The sequence below is a fragment of the Hyperoodon ampullatus genome (assembly GCF_949752795.1).
Source record: "Hyperoodon ampullatus genome assembly, chromosome: 2".
Taxonomy (NCBI): Eukaryota; Metazoa; Chordata; class Mammalia; order Artiodactyla; family Ziphiidae; genus Hyperoodon; species Hyperoodon ampullatus.
This window is the reverse complement of record NC_136915.1, coordinates 35,837,608-35,857,349: the sequence shown is the minus strand read 5'-3', so window position 1 is coordinate 35,857,349 and position 19,742 is coordinate 35,837,608. Positions and strand designations below refer to the sequence as shown.

Sequence of the window (19,742 nt, the reverse complement as noted above, 5' to 3'; positions counted from 1 at the left end):
CTCATAGAATGAGTTTGGGAGTGTTCCTTCCTCTGCAATTTTTTGGAAGAGTTTGAGAAGGGTGGGTGTTAGCTCTTCTCTAAATGTTTGATAGAATTCACCTGTGAAGCCATCTGGTCCAGGACTTTTGTTTGTTGGAAGATTTTTAATCACAGTTTCAATTTCATTACTTGTGATTGGTTTGTTCACATTTTCTATTTCTTCCTGGTTCAGACTTGGAAGGTTATACATTTCAAAGAATTTGTCCATTTCTTCAACATTGTCCATTTTATTGGCATATAGTTGCTTGTAGTAGTCTCTTAGGATGCTTTGTATTTCTGCAGTGTCTGTTGTAACTTCTTTTTCATTTCTAATTTTATTGATTTGAGTCTTCTCCCTCTTTTTCTTGATGAGTCTGGGTAAAGATTTATCAATTTTGTTTATCTTCTCAAAGAAACAGCTTTTAGTTTTATTGATCTTTGCTATTGTTTTCTTTGTTTCTATTTCATTTATTTCTGCTCTGATCTTTATGATTTCTTTCCTTCTACTAACTTTGGGTTTTGTTTGCTCTTCTTTCTCTAGTTCCTTTAGGTGTAAGGTTAGATTGTTTATTTGAGATTTTTCTCGTTTCTTGAGGTAGGCTTGTATTGCTAAAAACTTCCCTCTTAGAACTGCTTTTGCAGTATCCCATAGGTTTTGGATCATTGTGTTTTTGTTGTCATTTGTCTCTAAGTATTCTTTGATTTCCTCTTTGATTTCTTCAGTGATCTCTTGGTTATTTAGTAACGTATTGTTTAGCCTCCATGTGTTTGTGTTTTTAATTTTTTTTCCTGTAATTGATTTCTAATTTCATAGCATTGTGCTCAGAAAAGATGCTTGATATGATTTCGATTTTCTTAAGTTTACCGAGGCTTGATTTGTGACCCAGGATGTGATCTATCCTGGAGAATGTTCCGTGTGCCCTTGAGAAGAAAGTGTAATCTGCTGGTTTTGGATAGAATGTCCTATAAATATCAATTAAATCTATCTGGTCTGTTGTGTCATTTAAAGGTTGTGTTTCCTTATTAATTTTCTGTCTCGGTGATCTGTCCATTGGTGTAGGTGAGGTGTTAAAGTCCCCTACTATTATTTTCTTACTGTCGATTTCCTCTTTTATAGCTGTTAGCAGTTGCCTTATGTATTGAGGAGCTCCTATGTTGGGTGCATATATAATTGTTATATCTTCTTCTTGGATTGATCCCTTGATATTATGTAGTGTCCTTCCTTGTCTCTTGTAACATTCCTTATTTTAAAGTCTATTTTATCTGATATGAGTATTGCTACTCCAGCTTTCTTTTGATTTCCATTTGCATGGGATATCTTTTTCCATCCCCTCACTTTCAGTCTGTATGTGTCCCTAGGTCTGAAGTGGGTCTCTTGTAGACAGCATATATATGGGTCTTGTTTTTGTATCCATTCAGCAAGCCTGTGTCTTTTGGTTGGAGCATTTAATCCATTCACGTTTAAGGTAATTATCGATATGTATGTTCCTAGTACCATTTTCTTAATTGTTATGGGCTTTTTTTTTTGTATGTCATTTTCTTCTCTTGTGTTTCCCACTTAGAGGAGTTCCTTTAGCATTTGTTGTAGAGCTGGTTTGGTGGTGCTGAATCCTCTTAGCTTTTGCTTATCTGTAAAGCTTTTGATTTCTCCCTCAAATCTGAATGAGATCCTTGTCAGGTATAGTAATCTTGGTTGTAGGTTCTTCCCTTTCATCACTTTAAATATATTGTGCCACTCCCTTCTGGCTTGTAGAGTTTCTGCTGAGAAATCAGCTGTTAACCTTTTGGGAGTTCCCTTGTATGCTATTTGTCATTTTTCCCTTGTTATTTCCAATAATTTTTCTTTGTCTTTCATTTTTGTCAGTTTGATTACTATGTGTCTCGGTGTGTTTCTCCTTGGGTTTATCTTGCCTGGGACTCTCTGTGTTTGCTGGACTTGGGTAGCTATTTCCTTTCCCATGTTATGAAAGTTTTTGACTATAATCTCTTCAAATATTTTCTTGGGTCCTTTCTCCTCTCTTCTCCTTCTGAGACCCCTATAATGTGAATGTTGTTGCATTTAATGTTGTCCCAGAGGTCTCTCAGGCTGTCTTCATTTCTTTTCATTCTTTTTTCTTTATTCTGTTCCATGGCAGTGAATTCCACCATTCTGTCTTCCAGGTCACTTATCCATTCTTCTGCCTCAGTTATTCTGCTATTGATTCCTTCTAGTGTATTTTTCATTTCAGTTATTGTATTGTTCATCTCTGTTTGTTTGTTTTTTAATTCTTCTAGGTGTTTGTTCTTTAATTCTTCTAGGTCTTTGTTAAACATTTCTTGCATCTTCTCGATCTTTGCCTCCATTCTTTTTCTGAGGTCCTGGATCATCTTCACTATCATTATTCTGAATTCTTTTTCTGGAAGGTTGTCTTTATCCACTTCATTTAGTTGTTTTTCTGGGGTTTTATCTTGTTCCTTCATCTGGTATAAAGTCCTCTGCCTTTTCATTTTGTCTATCTTTCTGTGAATGTGGTTTTCCTTCCACAGGCTGAAGAATTGTAGTTGTTCTTGCTTCTAAAGCATACTATTCTTCTTATTGTTTTTAAGGTTAAATATTGGGTAAAAGGTTTGTTTGGAAGCTGACTATACAAAGTGGACTGTTACATTGCTTACCAGGGCCCCTATTTTTCTAAACTGTCCCCTGTGCTGCAAGGTTGGAAGTCTGAAAACATTTCCCAAACTCCCTTGACAGCAGAGTTCCAGTTTGGTTTCTGCAAATGAAAGGCAGCTGCACACAGTTTGGAAAGCATGGGGGAAAACACAGGAAAAGCCACTGTTCTCCTCTAGCACTACTGGAAGCAGATATGGTAGGGGGCCTCTGGAGAAAGAACCAGGCATGGCTTTCTTGACAGAAGCCACTTTTGGCCTAATCCATTTTGTGATCTAAGCCTGGCCACGATGCTTGCCCTTGAACAGGTCTCAGTAATTAATGATCTTAAGGGGAGTGAGGAAATGTAAGAACAAAGGAAGAGCAGTCAAGAAACAATAGTTCAGCGATAAATCTAGTCCTAGTTCCTCCTCAGTGGATATACATAACAATCTGATACACATCTTTGAGTTCTACAGGAAGTAAGACCCCCACCTAGGTGGAGGACAGAATGATGATGTTGACCCTCATGACTTCAATCAACTAAAGCTTGGACTCTATGGACCTTTGCCCCAATTCTATGCTGAATTCTCCTCTGCGCAAGCTCCTTCATGAATATGCATGTACCCTTAGCTTAAAACTTCCCCAATTTTGCTGTTCAAGGAGACACTGCTTTGGGAGAGAGCCCTAGTGTTCTTACTTGCTGCAAGTAACAAATCCTTCCTTCTCCTGTTCTTTGGCTTGGCTGTATCTTTTGGCTCAGTATCCGGGTAACACTACCAGGTAGATGAATGGGAAGACAGCAGATGAGACTTTTGTAAGGACTTCAGGGAGAGTTCCTGCAAATCTCCCACTTTGGTGCTGCAGGAGTTGGTTTCCCTGTGATTTCTGAACTTCTGGATTTATTGAAAACTGGCAACCTTCTACTCACCCCTACCTCTCCCTTCCAACAGTTCTGTAAGCATGTTCTTCTCCATGTTAAATTCCTTCTTGCTTGCAATACCTAGAGTAGATTCTGCTTTCCTGACTGAATCCTGACTAAACTTAATGGGTAAAGTGCTAGGCATTCAATAATTATTAGCTGTTATTAGCTATCAATTAGGTCTAAGGAAATAGGGAAACAGAAGCATACCTATTTGCTTTCTTACCTCATCAGATTTTCTTTTTTCATTTTCCAGTTGTTTAAGTTGGGCCTCTTGTTGCTGAATTCTGGATTGTTGCTGAGAACTGGTCATTTCCAGTTGATTCTCTTTATCCTTTAAGATTTTCAATTGCTTTTGTAGCTCATTCATATTCTGATCTAGGAGTTTCCTGAGGGCAATTAATGTACATTAAACCACACTGAATTGCAAAGCTCTGCAAAAGAAACTCTTCGACCTAAAATTGTTATACTGGGCACAGGGGATTTTTTTTTGGTTCACTGAGGTAAGGTAGGTGTCCATAAGATAAAGGGACCAACATCAAAGGAAACTCCTTTGTGACAGAAGCTTTTCTTAGTTTTCTCTCTCACTCCTGAAAACCACCCTATGAAGAAGAAATAATTTTCCTTATTTACCAGAGGAAGCTGTGGCACAGACAGGTTTAATGAACTTGCTCCAGGTCACACGGCTAGGAAAAGTTGGAGGTAGGGCTCTAATTCCCAATTCTTTATTCTTTCTTTCTTTTTTTTTTTTTTGGCCATGCCCAGCAATCAAACCCATGCCCCCTGCAGTGGAAGCGAGGAGTCTTAACCACTGGACCCTCAGGGAAGTCCCCGGGATTCTATATTCTTTGTACTTGTTCTCAGTGCTTTACGAGTTGAATCCCATCATCTTCTTGCTTTAATATAGGGTTGTTAGTTACAAACACTATTGATACTAATGCACACGTGTTAACACTGCTGTAGCATTCTCCTTTACTCTTAAGATAAAGTAAAAATTCTTTTTTTGGATTTTGGGATCTTAGTTCCCCGACCAGGGACTGAACCCACCCGGGCTCTCAGCAGTGGGGGAATTCCTTTAATATGGTTTGTTAGCTAGCTTACCTTTCTAGCCTCATTTTCTTGCCACTTCCTCTACCCTCAAACATTTTGTTCCAGGCAAAATGCACTTTTTCACTTCCTGAAACAAGTCATTCTCCACATTTATTCCTCCCCTGCAACTCCAACCTTTTCCCTATCCTCCTCTTCCAGGCCTTCCTTTGCCTGATATTTTCCACTTAGTTTTCCCATAACAACTACTTGACTCTCAGCTTAAATAGCTTTCTTTCAGGAAGGCTTTCTCGAGCTTCCTAGACCAAATTAAGTGTCCCTGCTATGTGTTATCTGAGCATCCTAAACCTTCCTTAGTATAACACTTCTCATACTTTGTTATAGTCACAAGTCTTATGTGTCAGGATATTAATTATAAAATTATTTTAGGGACTTCCCTGGTGGCACAGTGGTTAAGTCTCCATGCTCCCAATGCAGGGGGCCCGGGTTTGATCCCTAGTCAGGGAACTAGATCCCACATGCATGCTGCAACTAAGAGTTTGCATGCCACAACTAAGCAGTCGGCAAGCTGCAGCTAAGGAGGCTGCCTGCTGCAACTAAGACGCAGCACAACCAAATAAATAAATAAATAAAATATTTTAAAAAATTGTTTTATAACAGCAAAAAGTCTAAAAAACATTTAATATAAATTATGATATATCTATGTACCAAAATGCTATACAACTGTTTAAAATATTATGAAACTATAAATCCATAACAGAAAGGTGGAAAATCACAAAATATTTGGAAATTAAACAAACATACTTCTATCAAAACAACACATGTGTCAAAGACAAATCTTAAAATTATTTTAAACTACGTGTATTTTACATGAAAATGAAAACACAACTTACAAAATTTGTGGGATGTGGCAAAAGCAGTGCTTGGAGAGAAACTTACAGCATTAAATGCAAATATTATAAAAGAAGAAAGATTGAAAATCAATAATCTAAGCTTCTACTTTAGGAAACTAGAGAAAGAAGACTGATATAAGCCTAAATAAAGCAGAAGAAAAGAAATAATAAAGATTAGAGGAGAAATCAATAAAACTGAAAACAGGAAAACAGTAGAGAAGAACCATAAAACCAAAGCTGGTTCTTTGAAAAACTCAATAAAATGGATAAACCTCTAGCCAGGGTAGAGAACACACAAATTACTAATAATAGAAATGAAAGCAGGATCATCATCATCACTACTGATCCTATGGACATTAAAAGGACAATAGAGGGATAGTATGAACAACTCTATACCCACAAATTGGATAACAGATAAAATGGACCAATTCCTTGAAAGATGCAATCTACTAAAATTTACACAAGGAGAAATAGATAATCTGAACTGGCCTATATCTATTACAGAAACTGAATCAATAATTCATAGCCTTCCAAAAAATATAGCACTAGGCCTAGATGGTGAATTCTACCAAATATTTAAGGAAGAAATGATACCAGTTCTCTACAATCTCTTCCAGAAAAATTGAAGAAGAGGGGACACTTCCTAACTAATTCTATGAGGCCAGCATACCCTAAGAGCAAAACCAGATAAAGACACAAGAAAGGAAAACTATAGACCAATCTCACCCACGAACAAGTGCAAACTCCATAATGTGGCTAGTTAGGCTCAGCATGACTAAGCCTACCTTACCTTTCTAGCCTCTTTTTTTTTTTTTTTTGCCACTTCCCTTATCCCCAAACATTTTTTTTTCTAGCCAAAATGAATATTCCACTTCGCTGAAGAGAAGAAGATGATGATTTTGACAACAGTAACATCGAACATAGAAATAACAACCATAATAACATCTTGGTAGTAGTGGCTTTGTAAAATGTGTCAACTTGGCTAGGAATTCCTTCCATGTATGTTTCTGGTTAGAGTGGGCTACAAGAGATCTATTTGCACAAGATTTGGAGGGTGGAAGTGAAGCATTTTTACACTTGGAAAGTCAGAGCAGGTGCTTCTGCAGCTCATACTGTTGATGCTTATCTGCTGCTCACCGTGGCTTGAGGTGACAGCTGGGTCTGCAACTGCTCCACCTTCCCTCTCATCTTCCTTCATCTTCTCCATCTCCTGGGCCAGGTCTTTTTAGCTCCTTGATGAGGGGGACCAGCTTCTCCCTACTTTATCAAGGTTGGAGGTAGTGAAACTGACCTGGGTTCTAGGCCAGCCTCTGTGGTTCAGCTTGTGCTCATGGGTTCCAGCTCTCCCTCACTTTATATCCATTTTCACTTCCTGACTGGTTGCCCTGCAGACTTCGAGTTCCAGCATAAGAAACAAAGATGACAGCCTTACAGACTGTGTAACCTGTTCCCACAACTGTATAAGACCAGCTCTCTGTAACAAATCTCTTATTATTGATAAACATATATGACTCCTACTGGTTTTACTTCTTTGTTTGAACCCTGACTGATACAGTGCTTAGTATGTGCCAGACACTGATACAAGCCAACTGCTATAACTCATCCAATCCACACACTGATGCTATGAGGTAGGCGTGGACAGGCACAGAGGATAAGAAACTTGCCCAAGGTGATGCAGCTACTAAGTGGCTAATAAGATGTCCATGTTATATTGTTAGGTTAAAAATGCAAATTCCAAAGCAATAGAGTAAAATGATTCAACTTAAAAGAAAATAAAACTAGAATAAAAATATATGCATAAACATAGAAAAAAATATGAGAAATATATAGCAACCACTTAAAGTGGTTATTGCTGAAGGGTAAAATTCTGAAGAACGTATGCCTTTTATTTTATATAGCTCTTCAATATTTGAAATTTTATGATAGGCAGTTATATTATATTATACTTGCTGGAATTTATCCCAAGGAAATAAAGGATATGTGTAAAAATTTGGCTAGGAGGTATATATTATGTTATTCTTTCCTATAGCAAGAAACTGGGAAAAACGTAGATGTCCAACAATAAAGGACTGAGTAAGTAAATTATGGCATGTTATTAAAATAATGTTCTAGAAGAAGATTTAATGGCAGGTAAACAGATTATACTATTTTAAGTGAAAAAATAAGTTACAACATAAATATCTAAATTGGGGTTGCTTTCCACAGGTTACAAAACAATGTGTAGTAGATAGTCTCCTTTGTTGTGGAAAATAACTTCCCTCCATATTTCATTTTCCTATACTTAGTTCACATATTTCTTCTACATATTTCTTTTTCTTTTCTTATTAGTTATCCATTTTATACATATTAGTGTATATTTGTCAATCCCAATCTCCCAATTCATCACACCACCACTCCCTACCACTTTCCCCCCTTGGTGTCCATATGTTTGTTCTCTACATCTGTGTCTCTATTTCTGCCCTGCAAACCAGTCCATTTGTATCATTTTTCTAGGTTCCACATATATGCTTTAATATATGGTATCTGTTTTTCTCTTTCTGACTTACTTTACTCTGTATGACAGTCTCTAGATCCAATCACGTCTCTACAGATGACCCAATTTCGTTCCTTGTTATGGCTGAGTAATATTCCATTGTATATATGTACCACATCTTTATCCATTCGTCTGTTGATGGGTATTTAGGGTGCATCCCTGACCTGGCTATTGTAAATAGTGCTGCAATGAACACTGGGGTGCATGTGTCTTTTTGAATTATGGTTTTCTCTGGGTATATGCCCAGTAGTGGGATTGCTGGGTCATATAGTAATTCTATTTTTAGTTTCTTAGGGAACCTCCATACTGTTCTCCATAGTGGCTGTATCAATTTACATTCCCACCAACCATGCAAGAGGGTTCCCTTTTCTCCACACCCTCTCCAGCATCTGTTGTCTGTAGATTTTCTGATGACGCCCATTCTAACTGGTGTGAGGTGATACCTCATTGTAGTTTTGATTTTCATTTCTCTAATAATTAGTGATGTTGAGCAGCTTTTCATGTGCTTCTTGGCCATCTGTATGTCTTTTTTGGAGAAATGTCTATTTAGGTCTTCTGACCTTTCTTGATTGGGTTGTTTGTTGTTTTTAATATTGAGCTGCATGAGCTGTTTATATATTTTGGAGATTAATCCTTTCACCATTGATTAGTTTGCAAATATTTTCTCCCATTCTGAGGGCTGTCTTTTCGTCTTGTTTGTAGTTTCCTTTGCTCTGCAAAAGCTTCAAAGTTTCATTAGGTCCCATTTGTTTATTTTTGTTTTTATTTCCCTTTCTTTAGGAGGTAGATCAAAAAAGATTTTGCTGTGATTTATGTCAAAGAGAGCTCTTCCTATGTTTTCTTCTAAGAGTTTTATAGTGTCTGGTCTTACATTTAAGTCTTCAATCCATTTTGAGTTTATTTTTGTGTATGGTGTTAGGGAGTGTTCTAATTTCATTCTTTTACATGTAGCTGTCCAGTTTTCCCAGCACCACTTATTCAAGAGACTGTCTTTTCTCCACTGTATATCCTTGCCTCCTTTGTCATAGGTTAGTTGACAATAGGTGCATGGGTTTTTCTCTGGGCTTTCTATCCTGTTCCATTGATCTATATTTCTCTTTTTGTGCCAGTACCATATTCTCTTGATTACTGTAGCTTTATAGTATAGTCTGAAGTCAGGGAGCCTGATTCCTCCAGCTCCGTTTTTCTTTCTCAAGATTGCTTTGGCTATTCCGGGTCTTTTGTGTTCCCATACAAATTGTGAAATGTTTTGTTCTAGTTCTGTGATAAATGCCATTGATAGTTTCATAGGTATTGCATTGAATCTGTAGATTGCTTTGGGTAGTAGAGTCATTCTCACAATGTTGATTCTTCTAATGCAAGAACATGGTATATCTCTCCATCTGTTTGTATCATCTTTAATTTCTTTCATCAGTGTCTTATAGTTTTCTGCATACAGGTCTTTTGTCTCCTTAGGTAGGTTTATTCCTAGGTATTTTATTCTTTTTGTTGCAATGGTAAATGGGATTGTTTCTTTAATTTCTCTTTCAGATTTTTCATCGTTAGTGTATAGGAACGCAACAGATTTCTATGCATTAATTTTGTATCCTGCTACTTTACCAAATTCATTGATTAGCTCTAGTCATTTTTTAGTAGTGTCTTTAGAATTCTGTATGTATAGTATCATGTCATGTGCAAACAGTGACAGCTTTACTTCTCCTTTTCCAATTTGGATTCCTTTTATTTCTTTTTCTTCTCTGATTGCTGTGGCTCAAATTTCCAAAACTATGTTGAATAACAGAGGAGAGAGTGGGCAACCTTGTCTTGTTCCTGATCTTAGTGGAAATGGTTTCAGTTTTTAACCATTGAGAATGATGTTGGCTGTGGGTTTGTCATATATGGCCTTTATTATGTTGAGGTAAGTTCCCTTTATCCCTACTTTCTCGAAGGTTTTAATCATAAATTGGTGTTGAATTTTGTCGAAAGCTTTTTCTGCATCTATTGAAATCATCATATGGTTTTTCTCTTTCAGTTTGTTAATATGATTTATCACATTCATTGATTTCTGTATATTGAAGAATCCTTGCATTCCTGGGATAAACCCCACTTGATCATGCTGTACGATACTTTTAATGTGCTGTTGGATTCTGTTCGCTAGTATTTTGTTGAGGAATTTTGCATCTATGTTTATCAGTGATATTGGCCTGTAGTTTTCTTTCCTTGTGACATCTTTGTCTGGTTTAGGTATCTGGGTGATGGTGGCCTCATAGAATGAGTTTGGGAGTGTTCCTCCCTCTGCTGTATTTTGGAAGAGTTGGCGAAGGATAGGTGTTAGCTCTTCTCTAAATGTTTGATAGAATTCGCCTGTGAAGTCATTTGATCCTGGGCTTATGTTTGTTGGAAGATATTTAATCGCAGTCTCAATTTCAATGCTTGTGATTGGTCTGTTTATATTTTCAGTTTCTGCCTGGTTCCATCTCAGAAGGTTGTGCTTTTCTAAAAATTTGTCCATTTCTTCCAGGTTGTCCATTTTATTGGCATATAGTTGCTTATAGTAATCTCTCATGATTCTTTGTATTTGTGCAGTGTCAGTTGTTACTTCTCCTTTTTCATTACTAATTCTATAGATTTGAGTCTTCTCCCTTTCATTCTTGATGAGTCTGGCTAAAGGTTTATCAATTTTGTTTATCTTCTCAAAGAACAAATTTTAGTTTTATTGATCTTTGCTATTGCTTTCTTCCTTTCTTTTTCATGTATTTCTGATCTGATCGTTATGACTTCTTTCCTTCTGCTAACTTTGGGTTTTGTTTGTTTTTCTTTCACTATTTCCTTTAGGCATAACGTTAGATTGTTTATTTGAGATTTTTCTTGTTTCTTCAGGTAGGCTTGTATTGCTATAAACTTCCCTCTTAGAACTGCTTTTGCTGCATCCCATAGGTTTTGGATCATTGTGTTTTTGTTGTAATTTGTCTCTAAGTATTTTTTGATTTCCCCTTTGATTTCTTCCGTGACCTCTTGGTTATTAAGCAGTGTATTGTTTAGCCTCCATGTGTTTGTGTTTTTTATGTTTTTCCCCCCCGTAACTGATTTCTAATCTCGTAGCATTGTGGTCAGAAAAGACGCTTGATGTGACTTCAATTTTCTTAAATTTACCAAGGCTTCATTTGTGACCCAAGATGTGACCTTTCCTGGAGAATGTTCCATGTGCACTTGAGAAGAAAGTGTAATTGCTGTTTTTTGGGTGGAATGTCCAATAAATATCAATTAAATCTATGTGGTCTATTGTGTCATTTAAAGATTGTGATTCCTTATTAATTTTCTGTTCGGATGATCTGTCCATTGGTGTAGGTGAGGTGTTAAAGTCCCCTACTATTATTTTCTTACTGTCGATTTCCTCTTTATAGCTGTTAGCAGTTGCCTTATGTTGAGGTGCTCCTATGTTGGGTGCATATATATTTATAATTGTTATATCTTCTTCTTGGATTGATCCCTTGATCATTAGCTAGTGTTCTCCCTTGTCTCTTGTAACATTCTTTATTTTAAAGTCTGTTTTATCTGATATGAGTATTGCTACTCCAGCTTTCTTTTGATTTCCATTTGCATGGAATATCTTTTTCCATCCCCTCACTTTCAGTCTGTATGTGTTCCTAGGTCTGAAGTGGGTCTCTTGTAGACAGCATATATATAGGTCTTGGTTTTGTACCCATTCAGCGAGCCTGTGTCTTTTGGAGCATTTAATCCATTCACGTTTAAGGTAATTATCGATATGTATGTTCCTAGTACCATTTTCTTAATTGTTATGGGTTGTTTTTTGTAGGTCCTTTTCTTCTCTTATGTTTCCCACATAGAGAAGTTCCTTTAGCATTTGTTGTAGAGCTGGTTTGGTGGTGCTGAATTCTCTTAGCTTTTACTTGTTTGTAAAGCTTTTGATTTCTCCTTCGAATCTGAATGAGATCTTTGTCAGGTATAGTAATCTTGGTTGTAGGTTCTTCCCTTTCATCACTTTAAATATATTGTGCCACTCCCTTCTGACTTGTACAGTTTCTGCTAAGAAATCAGCTGTTAACCTTTTGGGAGTTCCTTTGTATGCTATTTGTCATTTTTCCCTTGTTGCTTCCAATAATTTTTCTTTGTCTTTCATTTTTGTCAGTTTGATTACTATGTGTCTCGGCGTGTTTCTCTTTGGGTTTATCCTGCCTGGGACTCTCTGCACTTCCTGGACCTGGGTGTCTATTTCTTTTCCCATGTTATGGAAGTTTTTGACTATAATCTCTTCAAATATTTTCTCGGGTCCTTTCTCTCTCTCTTCTCCTGCTGGGACCCTTATAATGTGAAGGTTGTTGCATTTAATGTCCAAGAGGTCTCTTAGGCTGTTTTCATTTCTTTGCATTTTTTTTCTTTATTCTGTTCCATGGCAGTGAATTCCACCGTTCTGTCTTCCAGGTCACTTATCCATTCTTCTGCCTCAGTTATTCTGCTATTGATTCCTTCTAGTGTATTTTTCATTTCAGTTATTGTATTGTTCATCTCTGTTTGTTTGTTTTTTAATTTTTCTACGTGTTTTTTCTTTAATTCTTCTAGGTCTTTGTTACACATTCCTTGCATCTTCTCAGTCTTTGCCTCCATTCTTTTTCCGAGGTCCTGGATCATCTTCACTATCATTATTCTGAATTCTTTTTCTGGAAGGTTGCCTTTCTCCACTTCATTTAGGTGTTTTTCTGGGGTTTCATCTTGTTCCTTCATCTGGTACATAGCCTTCTGCCTTTTCATCTTGTCTATCTTTCTGTGAATGTGTTTTTTGTTCCACAGGCTGCAGGATTGTAGTTCTTCTTGCTTCTGCTGTCTGCCCTCTGGTCTCTTCTATGTATTTCTTTTCAGCCAATATTCACAAAAGATGTATAGAACTGGTATCACTCTTCCTACTTCAAACATAAGAATCCAGGTTTCTGGAAAGTTAAATAGCTTTTTTCCTGTTCAATTCTTTGATTGCATCTTTTGTTTCTTCATAAACTTCACACAATTGTTTTACAATCTAGTCTTCCAATTGGTGAACTTCTTGGGGGTTATAAATCTGATGTTTGTTATTCCTGCTGACTTTCATTCATGGTAACCAGTTTCCTTGTGTTATTTGGTGATTTTTGTTTGTAAGCTTATATTTGATTAAACTTAATACATGGGGGTCCTTTAATATCTAAATTGAGGCTGCTTTCCCCCAGAGATAATTTGGATTTTCTTAGGAAGCAAGGGAGCTGCCTATTGAGGAACACCTTAGCTACTTCAAGATGCCCAGCTCATACTTGAGTCTCTTGTTCAGCTATCCTACCTTGTGGCAAAGTACCTCAGCCTCTCTTGAACCTGGGGCTGATAGTGTTATCTGCCCCTTGAATTATAAGCTTGTTTACCATTCATTATTTTTGTTTTGTTTCATTGTATGCTTTCCCTAGAGCTTTCTCTTGCTTTGTGAGCAGTGCTTTAAAAGGTATACTTATTGTAGTTTATTCAGGATCTATTTGTATTATTAAAACAGGAGGAGGGTGTCATCCTGGTAGAAGCAGCAGTGAGACAAGTATTTTTCTATCGTACCTAACTGAGTGAATTCATTATTCATTCAAACATTCATTTATTCACAACATATTTGCTGAGCACCTACTGAGTGCCAGGCTCTATGCTAGAGCTTCCAACTGGAGCTTAAAGTAAGTTTCCGAGCTTAATAGTTTATGTGAATATCTATATATCTTTTCAGTAGTTAGAACCATATTTTTCTTAAGACATACGTGAATCATTCTGAGTGCCATAGAAGTAAGAAGCATCAGTTACTGAAGTTTAGGATATACAAGAAGATCATTTAAGAAAGAATCCTAATAATAATCAAAATACTTTTAGAAACAAACATGACAGCTCCTACCCAGTAGCAGCTTATTAATGATTAAGATGCCTGTAAAGTACTTGGATCTTCTTTGAAGAAAATCAGCTGATAAATACAAAACACCAACCACATTCTAGTACGCATTTTGTGCCAATCATGTTAGAGTTAGAAAAGCAAATCCCAGGGTATCATATTTCATAGGCAATCCATTAATTCAAGAAGATTTACTGGTGCATCAAGTGTGTTTCAGAACAAGAAATAATCCCTGCCCTTGAGAATTCCACACTCTAGTATGAAAGACAAGCAGGAAAATAAACAATTAGAATACAGTGTGCTATGTATATATCAATATATGAGGCTTTATGACTGAGTTTACTTCAGTGGGGACAAAGAGAAAACGCAGTGGTAAACTGATGCTGCTCATAAACTCAGTTGTGGTTCGCCCATGGAAAAATGGCATCTTTGCTCCTCTTACCTCTTCTGTTGTTCTTCCTGATATTGTTGCTTTATTTTAGCTTCATTTTCTATTGCTTCTTTTATCCTTTCCTCTAATTGCTTCTTCCCCAAAATACAGGTGTCTGTGAGACAGACTTTATGAGCATGTTCTAATTTCTGCTCCAGATCCAAAATCTGAAATGAAAGGAGTTTACACATAAAACTTTGAGTGTGACATATTTTCCAATTAGGGAAATACCATATAAATCACAAGCAGTAGTGCTAACATAAAAATCTCAGCTAAAGTAAACAGTGTGACTAGATTTATTTAAATTTTAGAATTAAGTTACCTAATTTTTGCAATATGTAATACATTCATGTAATTTAGTGTATGTGGGTAAACTAAGCTAGAGTGACAAGTCTCTTTCCCATCCTTATCCTGTCTTCCTTCCAGTTTTCCTCCACCAAATAGGTAATCACTGGTATTAATTTCTTATGTTCTCTTCCAGAGATTTATTTATGCACATTTAAACAAATACTATTCTTCCTCATACAAACATTTTTACACACATGATGGTATATTACATGTACTTATGCACCTTGCTTTTTTTATAGTAGTACACTCGGTGATTTTTCCATATTCTATATAATATATAGAATTGTCTTCTCTTTTACAGCTGCATACCATTCCACTGTAAGGATATACCATAACTTATTTAACTAGTCCCCTACTGATGGACATTTAGGTTGATTCCAATCTTTTACTATTCCAAACAATACTATTACAAACAATGTTTTTAGAATAACTTATGAGATGTGTATTTTGCTAGGGCAAAGGTTATTATTATTTGTTTGTTTGTTTAACAGATAATGCCAAACTGTCTCCATAGGTTTTAGACCAATTTACACCTCTAACAGCAACATGTGAGAGTGTCTAGTTTCTCCATGGTGTGGCTAAATTCACGAATAAGTATCTCAAAACAAAATAGAAGTCTCTTACAAACCAAGTACCTATTGGCATATTGCCTAGCACCAGTAGTGCATTCTTTGTTCTTTTTAAAAAATATTTATTTATTTGGCTGCGTCGGGTCTTAGTTGGCAGCACTCGGGATCTTGGTTGAGGCATGCGGGACATTTTGTTTCCGCTCTCGGGCTTCTCTCTAGTTGTGGTGTGTGGGTTTTCTCTACTTGTGGCATGTGGGCTCCAGGGCGCATGGGCTCTGTAGTTTGTGGCATGCAGGCTCTCTAGTTGAGGCGCGTGAGCTCAGTAGTTGTGGCATGTGGGCTTAGTTGCCCCACAGCATGTGAGATCTTAGTTCCCCGACCAGGGATTGAACCTGCGTCCCCTGCATTGGAAGGTGGATTCTTTAGCACTGGACCACCAGGGAATTCTCAGTAGTGCATTCTTTAATGCTCTGGTAGAACTAAGAATAAGACTTATGAATTTGAAAGAGAGATATATGATTTTATTTTAGAATTTACATGTTAGACTAAAAGTGTCATTAAAATTTTCTTATTAGATCTCCTTTTAATTTGTTTACATATTTTTTATAAACTCTTATGTCACCTAAAATTGTGACTAGTATGTAGTGGGTGCTTAGTAAATATTTGGCAGATATATAGTTCTCAGCAGAATTGCTGTTCTCCCTCTATTGTATTCCTGATGCAACAACAAACCCTTTACAATGGTCTGGCACCATGTTCCCCACAGACTTTCAGTGGATGCCAGTGAATGGCAGTCCTCTTCTAAGAGAAGGGCTTACTGCATTAGCCTTAGGTCTCTGCAGAGCCCACTCACCATAGGAGAGGCGAAGATGTAGAATGATTCACGGGCAATGGCATTGGGCAGCCAGTTAGCTGAGGCCAGCTCAAGTTCCTTTGAGCTGCCCCATTTAGTTCTGCCTAGGGCAAATGCTTCCTTAAAGATAGCCAATCTTAATTCCACAAGTGAAAGTATTGCTCCATTGGCTTCTCTGTCAAGGGCAAATGACAAACTTTTGAACCCACCACCCAATTTAAGAAACAGAACATTTCCAATATGCTTTAAGTCTACTCTGTGACCCTTTTTGATCACTCCCCTTCCCTCCTCACCTGAGAAAACCAATATCTTGAATTTTGTGTTAATCATTTTCTTGCTTTTTCTTTTAATAATATGTATTTCTGTATGACTCAGTTGTTATTTTGTACTATTTTGACCATCATATTAATGGAATCATACTGTGTTTTTGGTGATTTGGTATTTATTCAATATTGTATTAACTACAGCAAGTACCTAGAGTTCATTCGTTTTCACTGTTGTATGCTGTTGTGCAAATATGCAGTTTACATCTTCCATCTCATGTCAGTGAACATTTGGGTTGTTTGCAACTTTCTGCTGTTTGGAACAATGTTACCATGAAAATGATTATATTTCCGTATACTGATATAGAATAGTTTCCCTAGTGTTTATGCCTAGTAGAAGTGTTGGGTTGCATGGTATATACATCTTTAACTTAACTAGATCTAATGCCAAATTGAGTTCTGAAGTGTTTATACTAGTTTACTCTTCCAGTTGCAGTCAGAATATGCGTTCCTGTTGCACAAAATCCAGTAACAATATTTAGTATGTCTAAATTTAAAAATTTTACTAATCTTTATCAATTTTACCAATTACTTTTTTTAAAAGTAATAACATACATATGATAAAGTACACGTATCTTACATACTCAGTGAAGTTTTACTTATATAACCACCTCTTCCAGACCAAGATGAAGAATACTTCCAGCACCACAGAAGATTCCCTCATGTCCCCTTCCATACCCCTCATAAAGACATTATCCTATCACCAACAGCTTAGTTTTGTCTATTCTTGAACCTCATATAAGGGAAATTACATAGTATGAACTCTTTTGTGCTGGCTTCTTTAGCTCAACATTGGGCTTTTGAGTTTAAGCCATATTGTTATCATCTAATTTTGATGTTTGTTTTATATTTATGTGGTTTGATGAAATATTTTTTATGTAAGATTTGACTCCCAAACCCACAGATCAAAACGTTTAAGTGTGACATACTACTGCCACCTGGTGTCAGGCAGTCTAAAATGCAGGGGCGGTATTTCAAAATGGTTCATTTCACAACACTCATCCCTCCAAAAGTTACAAAATAAAAATTAAATAAACGAGCAATCCAAATGACAGGAGAATAAGTCCTTTAAAATTTGACTTAATAATATAAAGTATAAATAATATACTTTATAAATAATATAAAGTCCTTTGGTCTCAATTCTTTAAGTTCATGTTATAGCTTTAATGAAATTTACCTTTTTGAGTTCATGCAGTCTTAAAAAACACAAGATTCACTGGAACCGTAGGAGCAGGTGACGTCAAAAGAGGAAAGCAGGGGAGAGTGAAAAAACCCCTAGAATTCTATCAGGTTTGCACTGTATCTATTTTTTAAAATCCTTAGGGAAACAGGATTTCAGTAGTAGTATCCAGTGCATGTTATTTATTAAGTGTGAAGATAATTACCTTTTCCTCTGCATCAGCAACTCTAGATTTCTCCTGAGCCAGCTTTTCCTGTAGGCTGTTCTGTGATTTAATGCTTTGGGCCTGTTTAAGTACTTCCAGCTCCAGTTCCTTGATTTTCTGCTGACAGTGCTTCCACTCAGCCGTGAGTGAAGAGCACATCTTTGCGCTGTCTAATAACTTCTCCTGGGCCTGCCTGAGTTCAATTTTGATCTAGAGGTGGGGAATAAATAAAAGTGACAAAAATAAGCATGGAATGAATGTGAATGTGAGCTAGAATAAGCAGCTTTCAAGGAAGTGTATTCCCCCAAGAGCTGACAAATACCAACGTCATGTGGCTGATTACCTCTCTGGAGCTGCTCTGTGTTAGTAGGGTTTGCCAAAATCTATCCAGCCAGACGGCAGCTGGACAAAGGAATTTACTTAAGGGTTTCTATACATACATGGTCTAAAGAGTTTCCATCCTTTTTTGTTTTCCATCTATTCCAAGCCGGCTTTCATTACCACTACTTCAGTAGTGCCAAGAGCACTACTGACCTTCCCTGGTCAGAATTTAAGTCCAGTGGACAACTGACCTGTTAGTAGCAGTTACTCCATCCATCTCAAAAAGTTCTCCTCTCTTGGAGTCTGTGACACCCACCTCTCCTAGTTTTCACTTACCTCTGCTGTTGCTTCTTGGTTTAGTTTGTAGACTAGTCTAGTGCACTCAACTTCTAAACATTATTGGACTATTCTAGGCCTTCCTAGAGAGTGAATCGTTCTCTCTCTAGGTTCATTCTCATGATTTAAAAATACCACTTTTATGCCAATACATGCCAAAATGGAACTCCTTGATTCTGCTTATATCTCCAAAAGCGTTCTTCTCTCAGTCTTTCTGATTTCAGTAAAGGCCAACATCCAACCTTTTGTTCAGGCCAGTGACCTGAGAGCCATCCTTGAGCCTTCCTTTGCCATAGTGAGCCTATTCAGCACATGCTGTCACTCTACCTCTACAACACATCTTGCATCCATTTTCGTCATTTCTGTCACCACCCTTGCTAGGTCATCATCCTCTCTATCCTGGGCCATAGCAATAGCACTGGTCATGCCACTTCCATTTTTACTCCCTTCTAATCTGTTCTCCACACTGCAGCCAAAGTGTTCTTTTAAAAACATAAATTGAACTACTTGACCCCCGCTCCTGCTTAAATCTTTCAGTGGCTTCCCCAACACTCTGAGAACATATCCCACCAGCTTGCCTGGCCTTGAATGATGTGGCCTTTGCCAGGTTAAAATCATCCTGTTAATCCCCCTTCTTCCACTGATCTCCTGTCCCACCGGTTTCTATTTGGATTTTATAATGAATAGAAGAAACAAAGAAACTAAAGAAAAGAAGAAACTGAGTGTTGGAATATTTGGTGCATTGGATTGGTTCAGGATTATGAAACTTAAACTTATTATAAATAGAAAGGGCGTATAGGTTTCATAATATATTATCCACCTACTCCATAGGTCAAGAAAGCTAAAGGCCTCTGAGATCTATGATCATTGGTCTTACAGACAGTGCTCAGCATTTTGGTAATGCTGGTAATGATGAAATAAGATGACAACACTGGAGCAAACGCTGTTCTGGCCAATGACATGTGCCTCTAGGGTGGCTTCTTAAGCTTCAGATCGGGGCATTTAAGCACCAGGAAGAGGATTCAGTACAGTGTCTCAGTATTGGTGGTGGCAGAACCGCTCTCAGCCTGAAGCTCTGCAAGCCTATAGCATTCTTCTTGATATACCCAACGTGGAAACAGGCAATATGGCCATAAATCATAGAAATAATAAATAAATTATGGCATTTCCTTACAGTGGAATACTCTACTGCAAAGAAAACGAATGAACAATGGCTATACACCACAACATGGATGAATCTTCCAAACAAAGTAGATCA

The 19,742-nt window shown here is 37.1% G+C and overlaps 1 protein-coding gene across 1 annotated transcript in view; it reads right to left on the bottom strand.

Annotated features, from left to right (window-relative positions):
* Window positions 1-19,742, bottom strand: part of CCDC30 (coiled-coil domain containing 30) — a gene marked incomplete at both ends in the record, with an annotated part of 78,037 nt that overhangs the window by 31,195 nt on the left and 27,100 nt on the right. Inside the window, 3 exons of the mRNA XM_079698213.1 lie at window positions 3,795-3,957; window positions 14,362-14,516; window positions 17,828-18,037. Coding sequence (XP_079554339.1) covers window positions 3,795-3,957; window positions 14,362-14,516; window positions 17,828-18,037 — 528 coding nt within the window. The remainder of the gene's footprint in view (window positions 1-3,794; window positions 3,958-14,361; window positions 14,517-17,827; window positions 18,038-19,742) is intronic.